General features: G+C 36.7%; 2 protein-coding genes across 2 annotated transcripts in view; one reads left to right on the plus strand and one right to left on the minus strand.

Annotated features, from left to right (window-relative positions):
• The window catches only part of KIF18A (kinesin family member 18A), a 38884-nt gene extending 20383 nt beyond the window's left edge, over positions 1-18501 (minus strand). Inside the window, exons 1-10 of the mRNA XM_062000152.1 lie at positions 18351-18501; positions 17095-17486; positions 16341-16498; positions 15152-15256; positions 14273-14383; positions 9373-9570; positions 7956-8132; positions 7006-7080; positions 6598-6707; positions 2829-2991 (exon numbers count right to left, since the gene is read on the minus strand). Coding sequence (XP_061856136.1) covers positions 2829-2991; positions 6598-6707; positions 7006-7080; positions 7956-8132; positions 9373-9570; positions 14273-14383; positions 15152-15256; positions 16341-16498; positions 17095-17419 — 1422 coding nt within the window. The 5' untranslated portion in view covers positions 17420-17486; positions 18351-18501. The remainder of the gene's footprint in view (positions 1-2828; positions 2992-6597; positions 6708-7005; positions 7081-7955; positions 8133-9372; positions 9571-14272; positions 14384-15151; positions 15257-16340; positions 16499-17094; positions 17487-18350) is intronic.
• The window catches only part of METTL15 (methyltransferase 15, mitochondrial 12S rRNA N4-cytidine), a 78402-nt gene continuing 73589 nt past the window's right edge, over positions 18058-22870 (plus strand). The window contains exons 1-3 of the mRNA XM_061999621.1: positions 18058-18078; positions 18338-18628; positions 20515-20766. Of these exons, the coding sequence (XP_061855605.1) occupies positions 18058-18078; positions 18338-18628; positions 20515-20766 (564 nt within the window). The remainder of the gene's footprint in view (positions 18079-18337; positions 18629-20514; positions 20767-22870) is intronic.

Genomic DNA, 22870 nt, shown 5'->3' on the forward strand with positions numbered 1-22870 from the left:
TGTGCTCTAGACAAGTTACCAGGTCACAGACTAGGTTCTGGTCAGAATTTCACTTTGTCTTTAGACTGTCTTATCTGCTAAGACAACAGAGCACACAGTCATTTGGTAAAGAACCAGATCCTTAAGGGAAATGTCTGCAGGAAGAATTAGCAGTCAGACTAAAAGTCACAATGACTACCAGTTTCCTCTGACCAGTGAGACTAGTGGAGAGCTTTCAGGACTGCTGAAGCAGAGAAATTCAAACTTATTATTTTGCATACGCCAGCTTTTACTTAGTGCAGAAGAATTATTAGACTTGAAGGTGGTATTGACAAAATCCCACCATTTAATGAGCTCATCTCCTAGGTTCCTAGGAAAAAACAGACATCTTACATTGATGTACTGCAACTAAAAAAAATAGACGGTTACGTGTGCTAGCTGTACACCACCTCTGCAGCCCATGTAGTCCTAGGCAAGATAATGAGTTGCTGCTTTTTTTGTAATATAAATAAATTTCATGAGAAATTGAAGAAAACATCCCTCCCAGGCTGAAGGACTGGGACATAGGCAACAAGAGTTTTTGAATCCAGCATAGGCAATTGTACTAAGCAGAAAAAAATGAAACCAAGACAGATTGACTGCTTTCCAGGAATATGCTCCTTTTCCAGACCATAAAACATAATTGAAGTAACAATCAAAAATGTAGAAGTGATTTAAAACTGAATATATATTTTTTCAACTGAATATATTTTTCAAAAGCCTATCAGATTACCTGTAGGTTTTTAACATGTTCTTAAATAAAAAACAAAAAGAAAAGCAATTGAAAAATAGACTCCAGGACTGATGTAGAAACCTTCAAGATAAAATAAATTCTTCAAACTCATCAAGACAATTAAAATAATACAGAAGCATAACTTTTAATGTCTTTATACAAAGAGGAATGTTCTATACCCATTCTTGTGTTGGCACAAAGGCTTTCTGACTAACACAGCTGCAGATGATATGGAACATGCACCAGAAAAACAACACTGAAACACAAGTAACAAGAGTGGAGTGGAAGGCATTAGGCGAGAAGCAAACAGGTTCTTTCAATGCGTAGCATCCAAGTTCTAAAAAAGTCAGAAACAGAGGAAGATATGAAAAATTGTTTATAAGTGGTTCAGGATGGACTGTATTTCATGAGGTGAATTGTGACAAAAGTCTTGCAGCAAGAAAGCATTTGTAAGAACACAGATTAAGGTCATCTAAGGTCATGTCTAAATTTTTTGCTTATTTCTGAAATTATTTTGAATTAAGATGTTCCAAATGAAGATGTTCAAGTATATATATAAGACACTTTTTGCTTATCTAAAAAGCATTGTTTACCTAGTGCATTTAGTTACTAAGCATGGACAATCCAGTGTAAAATGTGGCACCTTTTTGTTAAAAAAGCCATCATATTTCAGAAATATCTGTGGCTTAGCAGTGTATTTTACCATGAGGAAAAGTGAGAGGCATTTAAGAGAATAGTAAATGTGTGAAAATGCAAGGCAAAACAGAAGCATTATAATGCACAAAGGAAACATGAACAGTCATTTTGGTAATCAAAGAACTCAATTCCAAATTAAAATCCAATTTGTTCTTAAGTAGTTGCAAAAGGACATTTAATTTCCCCATTACAGTGACTTACGCTTGTTAATAAAAAAAGGCATCAATACTTATATTGAACTTATATTGACTCTTGAACTTCAGTAAATCATATCTATAAGTCTATTAATGGCAAAACCAACATTTGACTGCAGCACTGCTAACATTCAAAATAAAAGTTAAATCAGCTAATAAAAAAGAAGTGTATAAAAGTATAAGTCCTCATTTTGAACAGTCTTACAGCTATGCTCCATTGTAAGCATGGTACAGACAAAAACTTACTTTGGGGTTTCTGTAGCATAAAAGAGAATTCTAGAACACAAAGTCACTTGAAATACCTTCATTAATGACAAGCAGAACATGTGATATTTTTGCTTGGATATTTATTTAAGGACTAAGTTTCATGTGAATCACTGGGAAAAAAAAATAGTCATATGGTAAACTATAATTTTTGGACAAATACAGATTGGTACCATGACTAAGCAAAATCAGCCCCATCCTCAACTTCATGTCTATCTAAGCCATATATTATTTTAAGCTGACTTGTACCAGAAAAATGAAGATACTATTTCATTTAACCATGCTTACTTATTTATACTTTGATTCTTTTTCACAGACATCAGCATTTAATTCTGTACAACATCAGTTGTTCACTTAGCTCCTGAATTATTCTTCTAAAATTCAAGGAAACTAAATATAGTTACTTAAATATAATTACTTCAGTTCACATGACTCTGTCCTTAAGCAGTTATCCAAATATCTCTCTGGTGACAACTGAGACACCAATGATAAGAATCCATCTTGTTTAGCACAAGGTCCATGTTTTTCCTTAGGAAATAAATGGACTACACAGCTTGATGATAGCGTCAGTGACTCTACCATAAATATATTGGTGTGCTTTGGTTTTGGACAAGAGGATTGTGAGTCTAAGCCTGGCTAGGTCTTAAGTAATGATGACAATCAAACCTGCATGATGGGAAGTTGAAAAGTTTTCATAATTAGCAGCAATAAGCACATAAGAATTTTCTGTGCACTGTGGAAAAAATTAGCACACCTGGCATTACTGCTACCTTTCTGTTGTTAATGCAGAAAATATTATGAGTATCACATTTTATTTATATACTTAGTTAATGCTTAAATATATAATACTTAAGGAGAAGTCTTACATTAGATTAGCAAAATAAAGAGAGATGATACCTTGGATTATGTTATAGAAAACTCACCCTTTCTACTCTTTCTTCAGAGCATATGAGTTGAATTTGTTCATGACACTTTTTCTGGTAATGTGTCTTCAGTGTGTTTTCCTTCAGTTGCATTTCCAACTTGAGGTATTCTTTTCTGATCTCCTCACGGTTTGAGAACACATTTTTAAGGATTTCTTTGTATCTATTTGAATTAAAGGATGACAATAAGAAATGGATTACTTATTGAAGTCTTTTTTTATGACTGACTCCTTTACAATTGTAACTTTCAATTCCAAGTTAATAAAATAACCATTAAAATAGTAAGAGGATAAAAGCAAAGCCTATTATAGGTGAGCACTAAATAAAGCATCCATACAGCATAACATACATTTATGTACTCAAACCGGAAGTGGGACAAAATTTTGAAGGTGACACAAAAAATAAATCTTGTTGTATTTATGACAATGACCCCAGGACTCCAAAGCCAGACATCTGGAACTTCTTCACAGAAGTCCTACTTCTGCCTCCAAGACAGACCAAATACTTATGTTCTGTACTCTCCCTTCAATTTCTTTCACAGATCACACTACAGTTGCCATAGACACATAAGCTCTCCTTCAAAAAAAATGTGCTAGTTATCTGTCCAAAAAAGAAAATCACAAAGTATTCAGTTGCTCACTTTCTCTGAAGTCTACTTAAAGTCATCAGTATCCCCAATATAACACCAAGTATAGAAGCCTTTGCAAACTTCCTGTTTTTAGCTGGATTCACTCTTTCAGTAAGCACACTTCTACTCTTACGGAGTTACCTTTACTCTTTCCTTCACTTCACAAGTGATCTTGTAGGCATATGAACTTGTAGGGTATGAACTCTCTGGACTACCTAGTTTCAAAGAGCTCACGAACCTGTTTGTGGTAGTTCCAAAGCCAGTGTTCACTGTCTACAGGCTCAAGACTTGAAGAGCTGGCAGATAAAGCATCTCCCAAGGTTTAGACAGAGGGAGCAGCAATCAGCTTTGGGTTCGAAGCAGCAAGTGTTGTAATCGTGAGTCTCTTACAGATAACAGTGAAACAAAATACATAGGGAGTTGGAAGATAAAACAGACTATGGATACGGCTCTCTACCCTGTCCCAAACAGAAGGGAGAAGACAGCAAAATACCTTCAAAACCTGGAATGAAGGTGGAGAAAGTCAACTCGTTACCCAATCAGTAGAAAGTACCTGAGAGGATCCTCAGAAGAAAGAAAAGAATGAAATACTCACTTTGTTGCTGTTATCTAGAGAATGTGGGATAGGCTTTTGTGTGACTTTATGGATATTCCAGAACATTAAACCAAAACCAACTCTGATCAACTAATATTAACATAGAATATATCCAGCATTTGGATAAGACATTTTAGAGACCTTGCCTTGACTGATTCTTCCCACACACATAGAATGAAATGAAGGGTAAATCACAGGAAATTCCATTAACCTTAAAGTCTTACACTGCAAAAATATGCAGGCAAACTGTCAGAACTATCAACATGACTTAAACCAACACTTATTTTGGAAATTAAACTTAAATAACCTGAATGAGACTTTTATTGAAATCTCTGGAATGACAGTAAAATGAAGCTCACATAGAGAGCATTTTCCTTTGAATGGGTTTTTACTTTCGCCTCAGAAGGTTTTCCAGGTTAAAAAAAATAACACATTCAAAAGGCCCATTAAAAAAGTTATCTGAATAAATCTAGGTGAATAATTCTCAGAAATATGTGATCAGATATTCAGAAACAGATCCAGAAAGACTTTCACACCAAAACCTAACCTCCTCATGGAATAGATTGTCTTCTGTAAATTCATACATTACATCTTAGTTATTTTATGTGTGCTCTAAAAAGAGACCATAACATCCAAAATGATAGGAACATCAGCAAGAAGAAAAGGGATCAAGAAACAGAAAAACAATAGGAAGGAACCTACAAGCCTAAAATCAACTCTTTGTGCAAAGAACTTAAAGTTCTTGCCTCTCCAATCTTGCAGGAAAGCTGCAATCTGCCAGTAGCAGCAGCACCTGCTGTCATTTATGCAAACTAAATTCTGCCTACCTACAAAACCAACTTTAAGGAGCTTTGCTGAAAGCTGGCCTTAACATGCTCCTTCCTATATTTCCTGCTGTCTCCCTAGATTACTATAAGAACCGGACTGTGAGGAGAAACACCATGGTTACAACATAGGGTAGAGTTTTGGAATTTTTGTATAACACAAGAGATATGCAAGGTCTACTTGGCAACATGTTTCTAGAGTGATATCACAAAGTCTTGTAAGTATTTTACTGGCTCGCTCCCCAAAATGTATCAGTTTGATTTTAGATGTCTAGCTCTTGACCAATTTATTTGTAATATAACTATAAATATACAGTAACTATCTTCATAACTCAAAAAAGTGAAACCACTAAACAGATTTTTTTTTTTGTTAAAGGACTGTGCCTAGTTTTATAAGTCCTAAGAAATGGACTTTTATCATCCTTCAAATAAGATAGTGCATAGACAGATCTATCAGGAAGCTTTTGTTGCTGTCATGTTCACCTTTTCCCCTTTTAAAATTCTACTGTATTTCTTTATTACATAACACAAATGCCACACTGTCCTGTTAACAAATATCATGTTACACTTATAATGGTATTCCATTCTTAGGTTACTATTCAGACCACACACAGACCAGTTGTATGGCTCTGTACTAATTTGTTTGCTTTTTCTTACTGTAGTTTTATTTAATTTGTATTTGATTGTCTGGCATTTACTTTTCACCACTGGACTTAACCAATTTTAGAGCGTTCTATCTGATAACACTGAGTGAATGACCCTATCCCAGCTCGGTATGTTCCGCAATTACAAACCTTCACTGAATATTTTTACTACCAAGCCTTTACAATTGCCATTTCACTTTTCTCTGTCACTGTGTGTACACACATGTTAGTATACATACATATATACACCCACATGCCCTCATTTTTTAAAAGGCAGTGTTTTCACATGGGGATTCTTCCAATTAACACAAGAACAGCAGCAACCAGGTCTGAAAAGTCAAGGTGACTTAAAATCAATTAATAATAATTTCACTAAATATTGGCCCAAAATAGAACAAGAAATTTATGAGGTTCATATTTGATTTTATTTTTTCTGAAAACCTATATGGAAATTTAAACAGCCAAGACTAAAGATGGTTGTTATTTTTCTCTGAAATCTTTTGGTAATAGAAAAGAATTTCTTAGCTCTACAGAGCTCTGGAGCTTCCTAGAACACTTGTTCTGAAATCTTTTATGTTCTTAATGGCAGAATTTCATCTGCACGTTAATACTGAATAACATTGGTAGCCTTGAGTCAGAAATACCTGACGTACCCATGAAATACTTTGAGTACAATAGTGAAGGCATTCACAAGCTTTAAAAAAATTTACACCCACATAAGCATTGTAAAAACCTAAGAGATGCAAGACCTTCACCACTTTTCTAAATTGTGAAGTCAGAGTAAGTTATGTCAGCTTCTGGAGGATTAGAGTACATGGTTACCTTGCAATGTTTTACTGAATTATTTGCCTAGGTTAATATCAGGATATTTCCTCAAGTATATTGTATTTGTTTTGTTTTAAATCAACAACTAAGCTGTTCTGAAAAGCAGTGATAAGTTATGCAAGGCCACACCTAGTTTAAGGAAAGCAAAGTTAAAAATGAGGAAATCAATAATGAGAAGAATAAGTTAAGTTTTCTAAATGCTTTGAGTCCTATCAAAACTGGAGTTTGTGTAAGACTATTGTGATTATTTTACCTTTGTATTTCTGCTTGCTGGTTGTTTGAAAGTACTGCAGCGTTATGACTACTAGGGATACTTGCTTGCTTTTCTTCATATTCTCTTAGTTTCTCTTTCAACATTAGGATCTAAAACAAAAAAGGTACTTGTTGGAATATAGTTTGTCTTTCCCCCCCCCCAAACTTATCATTCTGTGCTTGTATCTTAAAAACCTTTACAGATGGCAGTAGGTGATATCCCTCTTAGAATACAAAACACCTTTCTTACTTCAAAAGACTATATTTGAGAACTACGACATTATTGCCTTATAGGTTCCATAAATACCCCATAAACAATTTTTGGATTCAAAGTTGTAAAAGCTAATCTTTGAAATTTTTAACAATAAATGAAACGAAACAATAGATTTTAATTTATTTTTTCACCTACCTCTTTCTTTTGCTCATCACAGATTTTAACATACTGGCTTATATGACTGTCCAAGCTAACAACATTGCTCTTCAACTATTAAAAGAAAGAAACAAGTTAGAATTTAGGAAGGCTCCTTCATGCTTTCCTGCATAATAGATACCCTGTAAGTATTACATAGTTACACTTGCACTCTATTATGAAGAAAAAAAAAAATAAATCCTGACTTGAGCAAGGAAAATACAACTCTCAGCTTTTGCAGTGATCTGTCATATACCCACAGCCATGTCATGTCCCATAACAGAACAATACAAAAATAACATTTATATGTGTAAGCCCATTCTGCGTTTATCCAGATTAGTTCTACCATTTAGAATGTATCTTGTGCATTTCATTATATAAATTAGCTTTAAGTATGCAGCAATGTAACTACAATGAGTCCCATATTGCATAAGAGAAATTAGAAGCTGCAATACAAAGGATTATGAAAAAAGACAGAATAATAGGGAGCACAAGACAGGACATTCTTGTAGCTTTTCACTTATCAATATAATCTCACTGGGCTTGTCTTGGCTTCAGCTGAATTCTACCTGTAACAAACCTGGACCTGCTCATGTACAACTGTTCAGATATTTTTTAACATGCTTTACAGTTCTCTGAGAAAGTAAGATACTGAAGCCACCTGTGAATTCTACCAGCTGAGGGTTATTTCTAAAATTGATGCTCACACAACAAACTCTTTTGAACTGGCAGCATAATACCATTAATGAAGTCATGTTGCCTTTAGGAACTACTGTCTACTACATCTATCACTCAAATGATGAAGAGCTGACTGTTGAAAGAAAGAAGGGGTAACTGAACAACATTGAGACAAGGGTGAAGGAAATTACATTCATCTAGAAGAAATCACTGACTCTTAATACTACATTGATATATTTTGTCAAAACATTAATAAATACCAATACACTCACAGAAGACTTGATATCCTTGGCTCGGTTTGCATACTTAAGAGTATTGTAGGTATCGTCATAGAACATGGAAGATGGACTAACAGCAGCTATCATTATTGTTCGGCAGTTCCCTCCGAGAGAATCTTTCAATAAACGAGTGAGCTTGCTGTTTCGATAAGGAATGTGCTTGTTATTGCTCTAGAAAGAGAGTTATATACATTTTTATGGATTAGTCAACTGTAATTCAAATATTCACTCGACAAAAAGTCTGCTTATAGTTTCCACAACGCCACAAAACAGAACTATCAGTCTTGGACTTTTGCTTTTGGGGATTCCAAAATTACATATACATCTGCAACTGTTTACTCTTGGAACCGTTTAATACCTTTATAAACACATCTATTAGAGAGGTTACTTTTTGATGTCTGGATACAAAACAATTATTTTTGTGATGTGAACAGCTAGTAGAAAAGGCAGACTTCTTCAAACTACTTTCACAGAGTCTCCAAGGTTGGGAAAGACCTCTCAGAATTCATTGAGTCCAATATCTCTACTCAAAGCAGGGTCAGCTACAGTGAGCTGCCAAGGACTATGCGCAGTTGGGTTTTGAGTGTTTTCAAGGATGGAGATTCCAAAAATCTTTCCAGGCAACCTAAGAAGTGCGCTTTGTGAAGTTTTTCTCAAATTGCATCTATAGAATCTTCATCCCACAATACTTTGTCACCAGGACCCCAATACCACACCAAATAAGTGAGCACAATGAATCTTACCTATGCCCACAGTATAGATTTTAAATTCTGCTTCCCACTCTAATGAGATTGTGATGAGAATGTGCAGTATCAGGAAATAAAAGCATATTTGGCTGATCAGAAATGCCAGTGGTAGCATTTGACATCGGTAAGAGTTCATGAGGTTTTGTCTTTGTTATTCTCCCACATTAACTGTCCCTACCCCTTCCCTCGTGGTGCTAAGGCAGACTAGGAGGCTAATTCACTATAGTGAGCAGGGGGGATGTCAGTGGATATATCTAAAAGCACAAAAGAATAACTTAGGACAGCTGTTTTATCCTATAAAAGCCTTCTCCCTTAAGATTAAAGGGCATAAGCCTCTGGAAAACACTTTGTCCTCATAAGGCTATTCATCTACCCACGCAAGCTTATCAACATGTGCTTGATTTTATAAAAAGTGGGTAACAAAAGTAGGTACATGCATCTTAGATACTATCTTTAGGTACCTACACACTATTTTTCAGAATTCTTTCCCATTGGGACTGTTTTTCAGCTATTGCAGAGATAATGGAAACCCATAAGAAAACCTCAAAGAAAAGAACAATGTGAGAAGCATCAACAAGATGTCTCCTTGAATAATGGGAATTACCATTTTAAACAGTGTTTCAGAACACGAGGTGCTGAAGACTGCCTGGGAAAGTAGCACATACCTTTGGATCTGCCAAGGCATTAATGACATTCCCAAGAGCGAGCAGGGAGCGGTTGATATTGGTCCCTTCCCTGAAGCGAGCCCCCTTGGCATTAGTCACGCTGGCACGTTCGGATCCTGCCAGGTCAATGAGGGACATCTTGGCGATGCGAACGTTTTGATTGATGCTAGCTGTTTTGTCTTGCTGCCGGAGATAAATCTACAATCAAAAGGGAAAACTATTAGAAATTAACCACTAACCAACTAATTATTGTTACTCTAAGCAGTAAATTTGTTTTACAGTGTTAACAACTGTTTTCAGAAATTCTTATTGGAATCTCCCAGAAGCCAAGTTAAACCACCAACAGGCAGTTTGGCCCAATGGAAAATGGAATGCATCCATAGTGAATGCATCTGACATCTCTTCAAACTCACCTGCTTCAGGTATTAGTGGGAGAAGGAAGTAGAGTGTGATTGCACTGAGTTTGGCTGGCAGAGTTATTTTTTGCATAGCAGCCCATATGGTGCTTTAAGATTTGTGGCCCAAGTAATGCTAACACACTAGTGTTTAGCTTTTGCTGAACAGCAGCTGCATGGTGTCAAGACAGCAGGCAAGAGGTTGCAAAGGGACAGCTGACCCCAAGTGACTGAAAATTTTTCCAAAGCAGCCATTGCTTGAGGATTGGTTAGGCATCATCTGTCAGTGCTGGCAAGCAAACCTTTACTGATGTGAACCACAAAGTATTTCCCTCTCCCTTTCACTTTTGCCCCTTTGATTCTCTTCCCCATCCTTCTGCAGAGTTTTAAGTGACCAGCTGGGTTGAGGCTTACAACAGTGGCATAGATTGGTGAGCTTCAAATGCATTTTACAGCTACAACAGCTCTTGATTCTTCTACACTCAAGATGTATACCACACTACTGCATTTGAAACTGGAAAAGGCGATCCTTTGTTTGAGGCACCTTTAAGAGTATGCCATAAAGAAGAGATATATATATATATATATATATATATATATATATATATAGACACAAACCAGCTTGGACTTAGAGTGATTTAGACTTAACTATAACTACCTTTAATAGGGGAAGGATACTCATTTATTGCTGTGAAAATAAATACTACTCTAGAGTCTTCTGGAAAGCTGTCACTACTGAGACCCACCTGTTCTCTTGCATCCCTTCTTTCCTGAAATTTTCACAATGTAGGAGATAGACAAAGGACTAAATGCTTTTGCTTCCTTCTGCTAGTGATGCTATTCTTTCCTCAGGTTTACTAGGAAGTAGGTAGAGCATGATTATACAGTCAGTAAGAATTACAGTTATCCTTAGATGGCTTTTACTTTTTCAGGATTCTCTACACACTTCCTCTTCTTTTGTGTTGATTGCATTGCAATTTGTAAGGCTAAGAGTTACGGACACTTTCATGAATGCACTTTTAGACAGTGAATTGGGAAAAAGCTGCCATATATACAAGGTGATTGTCTAATAAAGACAATATCTCACCAGCTATTTAGCTTTAAGCTTTGCCCAGGAGAAATGAAGTCTTCACAACAATTTTTAACAGGAAAAAAGTTGACAAGTATTAGGGGCAAATAAAATCTTATGACTTGCCACAACAGGTATGTCTCTACCAAATAGACATATTTCTATATAAAACAATCCAAGTAGGTTCCATTTTACAGATACTAGTACAATAGAAAGAAAAAAAAAAAAAAGAAAAAAGCAACTTCTCTGAACTTACCTTGGTAAAGTAGCTATCTCAGGCTGGCAGCTCTCTACTAGAATCTGCTAACTATCATTAGTGAAACAGGGAAAGGTGGAGTCACAGCTTAACTATGTTGTATGACTCAAGCTTTTACAAAAATTCAAAAGATACAGGAAATGCCCCAAAGCAGAACCTTTTTTATTTCTTTGTCTGTCAGCAAAATACTTTCACTAGAACAGCACAGCAATTGGGATTTTACTTTCAGATGCAATAATTGCCTGACCTAGATAGAGATTTCAAACCTAAGACAGATGGTGCAGTAAGGCAAAACTTGCATCTTTAAAATCAGCTCACAATATCCTCGGCCAAGACTTTTACTACTTCCTCAGTCAGTTCCAGAAAACATCCTGCTACAATGGAATTAACAGCAAGAATCAAAGCCAGCATAAAAGATAACTTATCTCCGCCAACAAGAGCAACTCTTAAAGTAATAGAAAGCTTAATTTTTATGAGGAATCAAGACAGCAACAGGGATTTCTCACCATTTATATCTGTGGGACCAAAGAGGCAATAAAGGATAAGCAAGCACATGTTTTGCAGAAAATCGTAGATTTGTGGAAGTAGATGAGAAACTGACATATGCAGTTTCTTGTAGTATTGACTACTTAGAAACTGTTTCTTATAGAAACCAACACTGCTAATAACTGCATCAAGTAGATCAAGATCATCTAAGAATCCACTTCAAAAAAAGTGTACAGTTTTGAATTTTCTTAGCTTAAACCATTACACGTTACAATCTGTTAAACTTCCAGTTGCATTCATTGGACCTATCTAGTTAGCAAGAGTAATACGCCTTTCAAGTACTACATGCAGATGTAGTATTTCTATTAGGCATTTACTTATAGTTTTCTAAACCATGCCATCCTGCACTCAAGCACAAAGTCACTTCTGTGAAAAAGTCTTAAAATCTATTCTATCTTAAATTTGTTACTATTCAAAGACTGCACTAGTTATCTTGAGAACAGATGATATTAGTGGATATCAGTATAAATCTTACATTCAAGGTACAACTAACAAAACAAATCATGACTTTCATCGGTAATTTGTGCACTTAAAAGAAAATGACACTTAAGTAAAAGCATTTAATATCTTGAGATGATCTAGCTGTCAATTAAAAGACCAATGCAGCAAATATTCAGGATTATCTCACCACAAGAGTTAACTGGATTAGGAATATTGTAAAGAACACAAGAGAAATTTTCTGTTAATGTCCTAGAACAGAATCAGTCCGACAGTGTTTGTGAATGAACTGTGCACTGCGACTGAATGCCAAGTACATAGCAGAAAATACTTTTAAGTCATGACATGGCAATGGCTAATCTTTACACTGAAAGGTCTTTCTTGCCATTTAGTTGACTACAACTCCATATGGAGACTGGCTATGAGATGGACAGTGTATTTTATACAGTTAAGGATATTTTGCTTGCCACAACTGCTATGGGGACAGAAAAACAAGGAAAGAATACAGAAAGATTAGTCCAGAAATTACTTAATCAGTTCAAGCTCAAAGTGTAAATCTGAGTAAGTATAGCAACACATTTTTTGTCACGTTCACACAAAGTTGTGGTAAAATACAGGTATACATTTTTTTTCAATTTAGCTTATTTTGTGAGTATATACCTTTTACTAAAAATAGATATATCTACAGTGAGATCAGTTTGCCAGATTAAATCTTGAATGTAGGCTGGAGAAGACAAAGGCTCTAGCACCCCATCCTGCCATTCACAGAATTGTTTGTCACTGTCTCAAAGAGACTATGAGCCTGCAACATCTACCTAATTTATGTAATTGCTTGTAACTTTTAGAAATTAACTCAGAAGAAAGCCAGCTAACATAATACAGAGCTTCTTCCTGAGTAAAGGTGAGGGAGGTAAGACATTGATCCAGCAAGTAAAGAAACAGATAGCAGCAGCTCACTCTCTGAACTGGGCCTGTGGCACTGTGCTCTCTGCCTCATTAAAGACAGTGCACTTACACAGCAATGCAGCTCTCAAACAGAACAAATTCACAGGAAGTTTTTGCCTTAAATGTGCGACCATGGGCAAGATTTACAGGAAATTAAAACCAGGAACGACAACTTCAAAACAGAAATCTAAGGAATATAAGCAAGTGTGGAAGCTTTTAGAGTAAAAGTCATTCTCACTCTACTACATATTTTAGAAGTACTTAACACATGTACTGTCTGTTATTAATCTCTTCCCTCACTAGCATTGACAGTACAGCCCTGGAGTGATAACTAGCCTTGCTATCATCTATGTAAAAACACAAACTTTTGGCTATTGTTATTAAGCATTGCCAGAGTCTGCAGATACAATTAACAACTGCCTAGTAATTAAACTGTTTAGCTGGGATACAAGGACCAGAATTAATTTTTTTCTTTTACTATTTCACAAGCCAGAATTCAAGATAAACTGCTTTGCAGTATACACTGGCAAACAGGAATTTAAAAAAAAAAAAAAAAAGAGGAGGTTTAGCTAACAACACTAACTTTCAACTATTATTTATGAAAAAGGTCCCAGGTTATGTTTAAGAGCAGTCAGAAGGACAAGGTGGTGGTCTACAGACATCAATAATCTCTGGAGGATCTTCTCTTAAGCTCTATTACATTTGTAGAAAGGCAAAACTCTCATCTATGGAAACTAAAAATCAATATTCTAATTTGATGATGAAAGTATTTGTATTGAGATGCTTTCAGAGAACATATACTGCTTTTCTTGTTCTAAAACTTGCTAGGTAACACAATATTAATAAATCACTTTAATGTAAAAGTCAATCAAAATAAGCAGGATGAGAAAGTACTACTTGAGATTCTCAGACTATAGTCAGACACATAATTGTGTTCTGTAATTTTTCCTAGAAAAATAACAAGCAACATAATGAAAACTGAAAGCACTACAAAAACCCTAACAAGTTTCAGCTTATAAGATTACTATATGGAAGTACATTAAAAGCTCAGCATTACAGTTTTACAGAAAGAGATACCTTGCAAAGAACAAGAAGTCAGTAAGAAGGATCAACTGGAAAACTACCCTCCTCTCACACAAACTAAGGTTCAACACAATTTAAAAAAAAAAAAAAAGCTTCCATTGTATTAAACTTTAAACAAAATTTACAATTAACAGGAATGACCACTGTACATACACTGTATCAACTTACCTGAAAGACAGCATGGGACCGGGAAGAGGTGGCATTTACATCTGTGGGGTGCTGTGTTCTATTTTTATTTCCATAGTCCAACATTTGAAGGATTTCCTCTGCTGATTTAGGCTTTAAGGGTAGAGCACAAAATAAATGCATGCTTTTTCTTTTAAAAAATTCCCTATCAAAAAAAATTAAGGAACTTAAAATTTGAGTTACCTAGAAAAAAAGAGAAACTTGCTGCTTTGGAATTTATGTACTTCAAACATTCTCAGTTCAAAAGCAGTAAGGTATGAAAAAGGGAGCACTTAACTGTAGAAATTTAAATCCGAGATTTATTCTTACTGAGCAATTTAAATAAATCTGCAAAGATTCTCCCCAGTTAAAAGAAATCTTACTTAAGAATGACTGACTGACTTGTTCTTGTACTAATGCATCAGTGATATACTAAGATTTTTATCCTCAAGACCCAAGCTTTGGTGTTCACAGAGTAAGCCAAACCAATAACATTGTATCTTGTTTAATCATTGTTCAATATATACAAAAGCTGGAAGCTGCATAACATGTAACATCCACTAAAAGGCTGAAAGAAAACACGTGCACAACAGTTGATTTTCAGATTGGAAAGGTAAATTCTGTCACTGACTTTGACAAAGAATTGCTATGCTGGCCTGGAAAAGTAATTTAACTGGAAACTTTTACAACAGTTATTTAAAGACAATACCAGTTAGGTTTGCAAGTTATCAAGGCACATACCCACTAAGGTGAAAATGGCCAGCAAAGAAAAACCTCTAGGAAGTTATCAAGTTGCATAAAACTTTCACTGATCAATGGGAACATCACCATTTTCTCAAAGACACTGTGAAGCTTCCTATATCTCCATACCTATTTACATACCTCATGTAATGTTAGCCCTTGTACTACCACCCCTTTCTGCGTATCTTCACGAACAGCCAGAGGTCCTGAGTTGACCAGCAGATCACGGATCTGTTCATTGTAGACCTTTGAGGGGAAAATTAAAATATTTTAATAAAACTATCCTACCATACTTTACAAGATTAAATTTTAACTGACCAGAAATCATTGAAGTCTTTTTTAGTACTTCAAGACAAATAAAAAGTTCAAAAGTCAAACAGCTTTCCTATACTGAGCTTGAAATACTCAATTGAATAAATTGAATAATTGCTTCCTTTCTTTAATCACTCAAGTAGCAGTTACTCTTCACTAGTAAATAATATTTAGTCTTCATTAAAAAAAGTTTATTTTTCCAACAAAAATGCTCTTTTGCAGCAAGCACAAATCTAAAGAATCTTCTTGTCCTCTTGCACTTCATAATCCCTATTCAGCAAGATTTCTCAGTCCAAGGGTGCTTGCTAAAATTCTTAAATATATTACTAGGTACATGGAAGCACTTGAAACAGCACATGGCAAACCAAACTTTTCTCTCTTTTTTCTCCCCCCCATAAATACTAACTATACTTCCATCTAAATTCTAGGGGGCTAGAAGGTAACTATTTCATTATTACTGATTGTCAACAGTACCAAGACAACTACTTGTAAAAACACAACTGGAATGCAAAAAGCAAAGGAGAGGAAAGGGTGACAACAAGAAAAATGTCTGCAAAGGGCTAACCATTAGCGTAGCAGCTCTTCATGTAGTTGTACTGTATAGTCAGATAAATGAAGCAAAAACGTGAAAAATTATCATATAAAAGAGATGAGATGTCATTTGGTTCTGTGATTTCAGTGCTTATAAGATTTGTGAAATTCTGAAATATAATCCTGACAATCATTTTCTCGTACACATCAACAGACATTTAGAGGGATGTAACTGATCAGCAAGACAGAAATCATTTGACTGTTTAGTTAATATATTAGAAGACATAGACTTTTTTGAGTAGTCTTCTGTAAAGTAGTAACAGGTGGTTATGAAGAACACCAAGTCTGTGGAACATAGCTCAGTTCCATTCCTATCGGGCACACTTTGTAAAGTCACAGCAAGGGCCGGTGAAGGCAAAATCATTGCCTTGATTTATTAAAACATGCTTTATTAAAAGCAACATATCAAATGCAGGAACCCACTTACTTCTAAATAAGAGATAGCAACATTGCATATTTTATCTTCTTTTATCTGGTCCATGCAATTATAAAGTTCCATCATGGTTAAATACATCACTCCAGGATCTTCAGAGGAACCTAACATTGTATGAGTTTTCCCAGCTCCCGTTGCACCATATGCAAGCACTAAATTTTCACAAAAAAAGGAAAAAAAAAACAATAAAGCAAAAAAAAAGTACTTTATGCTAGTAAGCTAATCAGGCATGCCAAAATAGAATGGACATTGACCCATCTCTTTCATGCTACATAGCTGTTTTCATAAACGGATCAAGTTTTTACTCAGACTTTACCTTTCACAGGTATATGCTTAATCTCACAACCCTAAGCCATCCCTACCTTATTGCAGGGAGGCATTTCATTTCCTCACCACAATCCATCTGACAGTTAAAAAAACCAAGCTGTTAAAGAGACTTCTTAAAGTAGATGACCACATGCTCCATAACACAACTACTTCTGGTTGAATAACTGCTTCCAGAGGACTCCCCTTATAAACATGCATATTTATGATAAAATTGTTAAGTCTATTATAACTCTAACACAAGTTAATTTCTAAAATAGAGAAGTGCTATCCTAACTTCCATAGGCTAAAAAGTCAGCCTTTTACATCTATAAATGAAATAAAAAAATATTTTTATCTCAGATTTCCCTGCAGCAGTCAGATACTTTACATATATATAGAAACTTCAGTGTTTTGAACTGAAGAAGAGAAACAGCAAAGTTACCTGTGCAGTTATATCCATTTAAGAAGCCATCGATTATAGTTTTTGTAGTATGCTCAAAAACTTCCATCTGGGATGAACTTTCAGCAAAAACAGCATCAAACACAAATTTAAGATCTTTCTTTTTTCTTTTAGCAATATCCCTATAGGTCTGTTTCTTCCCGTGAAAGAAGCTAACTTCTTCCTCCGTTGGATCAAAGACCAATATATGCTGGTCAACAACGTGAACAACCTTGCTAAAGTTGCCATCTTTTTCCTTTTGAGATTCTGGGCGGACACGGACCACCACTTTCACATGATTACAGACTTCCTCCTTAGCAGCAGACATAACAATGTCCCTTTTGTTCTCCTTCTTCAATTCCAAGACTCTTCGAGATCAAACAGCTGAATCTGTTCTGCAATTGTCAAAAGAAGAGTTAAAGGCCTTATATTTCAAATAGGTCAAATCTATTACAGGACTAATATCTTCACCAGTGCTGGATCTGCCTATCCCATGTTAGCTCTCTAGACTGCTACAGTGACAGCACAACTTCGGAAACTGTGTAAACTGGCCTGAAAAGATAACTGAATTCAGTACAAGCTTAAGACAACGAAATCACATTTCCCGAGGAATTCTGTAAGCTTATTTCAACTACTAATTCATCTCCTGGTTTTTCTGCATTTCAGAGCAAGCTTAAAGATAAGCTACCAGGCTTCCACAGACCAATGGGAGTGGTTTACTTGTGCTTTGATGAAACAGAGAAGCTGGTTATCTGCTTTCTCAAGGTTACTGCCTTAAGTCACACTCCACGTAGGTTTAAAGAGACAGTTAAAGGGCGATCCACGTTAACGTAATTTGCACGAGATACTCAAACATGCTTGGAAGATGTCAAAGCAGCCTCCCCTTTTAACGGGACATTTTTTCCTGATAATTAACGGCCCTTCAACCTTAGCGCTTGACAGCGACCTTCAGGGTAAAAGCTCTCGATGACGTGTTTCCAGCTCGAGGTCAAACTTGCCCTCTTTCAGTCGAACCGCCACACAGCTCCTAGCATAACCGAGACGCGGCCAAGAACAAGGCCCTAAGGTAAAGTGAACATCCAGACATGGGCGAGCAGTGGTTGTGCCGCGGCACACCTCTACTCGCTATTCTCCACTCACTCCTTAGCTCGCTACCGATAGATCTGCCCCAAGGCTCCCAACTAGGCCTAGTCTGACAACACGCGACGATCAGCACTACGACCGGCACCCCTAACCCTCGCCTCAGCGCCGCCACTCACCTCAGGTCCGCTCGGTTCCGCGGCCGGGCCAACCGCCGCCGCCACCTCCTGCCGCCCAATTCAAACACAAGCGGCCCGCCCCCTCCCGCCGCCTCATTGGCCGCTGCCCTCATGACGTCAGCAGCGCGACAGTAAGCGCTGGAGAAATCGCTGGCCGCGCGATTGAACTTTTGCTGGGGCCTGCTGGTCTTAGCCGGCGCCACTTTGTGTTGTCGGGCTCGACTGTACCCCGACCCGGCTGCCGAGGGTGGGAGAGCCCCTGGATTACGGCCCCGCCGGTAGGATGCTGAGGTGGAGACTCCCCTGCAGTTGTGCTGTGAGGGCGGGTGCTTCCCGCCTTTCAGAGCCTCGCGGGGGAGAGTGGGAGGCCTGGGTAGAGGGGGGGGGGGGGTGATGAGGCGTGTGCGTTGGGAATGACTCTGTGGGGAGTGGCCGCTGAGGGGGAGTGACAGAGCTCGTGGGCGGGGGCCGGGGATGTTTTATTGCTGGTATGGTGGGGTGGGTAGGTAGTCTCTTGCTTCCTGTGGCTACTTGCGTCTTGTCGGCCCGGCCCGGCCCCGCCCCGCCGAGGAGAGGCGAGCAGCCATCAGCGTCTTTCCGCTGCGCAGTGTCACGGGGCATGGCTTTATCCGGTCACTTCAGATGAAAAAAACGTTATAGACACCAATTTTTGTGTCCTACCTGCCTTTAGCGGCTACTTTAGTGCGGGTGCCGCTATGCAGGCAGCTGCCTTAAACGCTGTACAACAGCCGCTCAAGACGCGTGCTGTAGAAAAGTGTGCTTTCTGTTCGCTTCGAATAAAAATTCTCTAATCGTGTGGAATGAAGTTGACTATAAGCAAAGTGCGACCCTGATGTTAACAACGCCTCCTGGGCTTGTACCAATGTAGGGCTGTGAGGGTTGGGTGGTGGCTGTTGCTCTTCACCCTTTTCATACAGTGTTTTCTGTAGAAGCATGGGGATTTGATGCAGTATCTCAGGGCTATAGTGTATCTGTACAAAGTTATAAAGTGATACACGCCTCCAGATTTAAGGTAAGGAGAAATATATTTAGTTGAGGTTTAAGTTATCAGATTAATTTTCCAGAATTGATGACTCAGCAACGTTCTTAACTGTGCAGACAAAAATCTGTGAAGCCTTTGGCTAGGTAAATCTAACCAAAGCATCTAATAAATAATCTGGTAGTTAAAATAAGATTGCCATTTTGTTAGTGGAGTAAATGTAGGATGATACTTTTTCAAATTAATTTATTACAAGATTTTCACCTTTCCTGCCTGGCAGGATAAAGTGTGTGAAAGTAATACAGAAGGGCTCAGCTCCGTAAAGAAGTGGAGGTATCTTATAAATAAAGCCCTTGTATCACCTATGTTAAACTTAACATTTATTTTTTTGGTGGAAAGTCATGCAGCCTTCCACTTATAGATTACTGGCTTGTTTTTGGAGTGTTTTGGACATGGGGAAAGAAGTCATCAGTTATCCAAGTAATTATAGATAAACTGCAGTTAACTGCTGTGATGTTTCCAAGGTCTCAAATATTACTTGAGTTAGTTATACTAAGAGAATTTTTACCTCTATCTATTCTTGAAATATTTGGTATTATAAGATGTAATGCTTGATGAAAGACATATATTTACTATGTGTGTAATGCTAAGTTACAGTGCAGTATATGGTTGCAGTATTTGATTTGTCCATTCCCATTTTAACTGGGCACATGGAAAACTTGGCAACTAGAGTGCTCCTTTTCACAGCAAATATCACGTTATGTTTGGCAAAATGAAGGGCAACAATTTGAAGGTTAAATCAGTGTTCCGGTTTTGCCAGATGTAGTTAATTATTTAATGTTAGCATCTCTGAAATGTTCTAATGCTGTTAGAAGCTTGGGAATGGAAAGGAAAAGATGTTCCTTGTGAAAAGAAAACCATTGTTGCTTGAATGTGACTTTCCATGTTATCCAACAATTCTGAAAACAAGTTCAAGTAACAGATTCTCACTTTTTACTGACATGCCATAACTCTAAAACCGCCTGTCTTGGACTGTGTAATGCCTTACTTAAAACATTTCAACTTTACTTTTAAAACAAACCTACTATTTTAAATATTTATTTCAAGATAGTTCCTGATATCTACTGTTTTTCTAGGTTGATCAACTCCAAAATGTTATCTCAGTGTCTGTGCCAAGTTTACAAATGTTTCTTTCTGCGCAACTTAGAACCAAATTCAATAAATGTGGCTTCTTTGGCCAGAACGATCCATTCTTCAGCAAAAAAGCTTTTTGATTCTGAGTTAAAAGAACAAACTGTCCAGAAGTGTGCAACTGAAGAGTTACCTGAAAGTGCAGAAAACAATGATTTTGGAAGATTACACATACCAGTGATGTTGGAGGAGGTTATTAATTGTTTATCCCCCCAGCCTGGCCAGGTGAGTGAAATGATTAATTAACATTTGTAATTTAGTAGCAGTCGGGCAGAAGAAAATTGTGGATTGTGGGGATATAGTTTTGTTTAGAGGAACAGAGGAATCTTCTTCTTCCTGCGTCTTTTAAAAGTTCTAACTTGTTTTGCAATTCAAGTTAAGGCTCTGTAAGCAAAATTAAAAAAAAAAAAGGTATCCAAATACCTAAATCCCTAAGTCATCAGCATTTGTTAAAACTGTAGTAATCTCTTGCTTTGGTGCAAGCACACTCAGCTTTTTGGAGTGCCCCCATCTATTTATAAAGTTGTGTTAATTACTAATAACAGCAGAGTTCTCATGTATGATTATGTCATCAATTTGTGAAAAGCTCTCTTCTTTTGATATAAGAGGTAATAAAACCATAGGTTTTAAAAATCATCATTATTTATCATACCCTGTTCTGAGATACTATTTTCAGTGGTTTCATGTGTTTTGAAGCACGGTATTTCCTTAGGATATACTTACACTGCTTAATGTTATGCCCTGTAGATGTCCTGTAGTTAACAAATGACAGTGTATGGTACCAGAAACAGCTTAGCATCAGTCACATGAAGTATTACAAGTCGTTTTGTTTGGCCATGGTACTGTGAGCAGATTCTTTTTGTTGTCTGGGTTAGTTCAGGTCTCTCTAGGCTTCAGTGTTAATGTGTCTACCTCCTACTGGTGTATGCAGTGTAAGTATATTGTTAGATACCTTCTTTACAAAAGTGTGAAATAGTTTTTATCTGAGGAGTCTTAAATACAATATTTCTGAAAGGATTTCCTATACAGCTCAACTGCTTAATGACTTTTTAACTACTTAAATGATTTTCACATTTTAGATGCTTTTATCTGTGATTTTAGTGCTTTTTGTTAGTTTCATGGCATCTTACAAAGACTGAAATGACAGATGAAGAAGCAGAAAGTTCCAAGTGTTTGTATATTGGTTTATTTTTACTCAAAGCCAGTGTTGTGTAACAGTGGCAAAGGGATACAGCAAGTTTGAGGTGGATTCAGAGATAAAAATTCTATCAAATCTTGTTGGTTGCCTTGTGAAAATATCTTCAGTTTGGAAGATAATATATCATTTTAAGTGTTTTGAAAACCAGAGAAAATCCAAACAGCATATTTATTGTAACATACACATTGCTCTTACTTGTGTCCTACTGTTCAATGTACCTACGCTAGTGCAATACATAAGGAATTTACCATTCAAATTCTGTTCAGATGTCAGAGGAATCACAAAATTTTCATGTGCTAAATGAACATAAAAATTATGACATTGTATGTAAAATATTTTTTCCAGTTGTGTAAGTTTCTACTTTAAAAATCAAGAAGAGGCTGATGAAGTGACTGATTACTTAACTGTGTTGATTTAAAAAAAACCATACTTGACAACAGAACTTGCAAAAGAAACTATTAGTGGTTGTAAACTGGACAGTAACTATTGTCTCAGAGGGCTTTTGATAACTGAAATATTTATGACTGTAAAATAGCTTATTATTGATGTGGGATTTTTTCAAGTGTGTGTACATATGGTTTTATAGATTCCCAAGCATCACTAATGACAGATATAATAGAGCACAAGTGTGCTACCTTGAAGAGAACATTTATAATATAGCTAACCTGTTTAGCATAACTGGAAATGAAAACAACACTTCAGGGTTTTTTTTAAATACAGAGTAAATCATGTATTTTCAGTGCTTTCTGAAGCGTGAAGTGTTAAAAACAAGAAGTGTGCAAAAGGATGCGATGTGTCAACTGACTTTTACTGGAGTAAGCATCAGGGAAATTTTGAACAAAGATTGAGACTGTTTCTCACTGATGTGAGTAGTTGTCCAGTTGGATATAGAGAGTGTTATACCAAGTTACATTTTTAAGGTTATAGTCATGACTAGGAAGTCCATGAATACTTTATTTTGTGGGCAGGAAAGGTAATGTTCTGATTTTGGATTTGTTCTTCTACTTTCTCGTCCTCTACCCACATGAAGATTTCCTTTACTTGGCTTTAACACAGTTAAATTCTTTGTTATAAAACCCCTGATTTGGGCCTCTTTTTTGTGTCCTAAGACAAGGAATTGCAAATAAAAAG

This window comes from Colius striatus, chromosome 7 (assembly GCF_028858725.1).
Source record: "Colius striatus isolate bColStr4 chromosome 7, bColStr4.1.hap1, whole genome shotgun sequence".
NCBI lineage: Eukaryota > Metazoa > Chordata > Aves > Coliiformes > Coliidae > Colius > Colius striatus.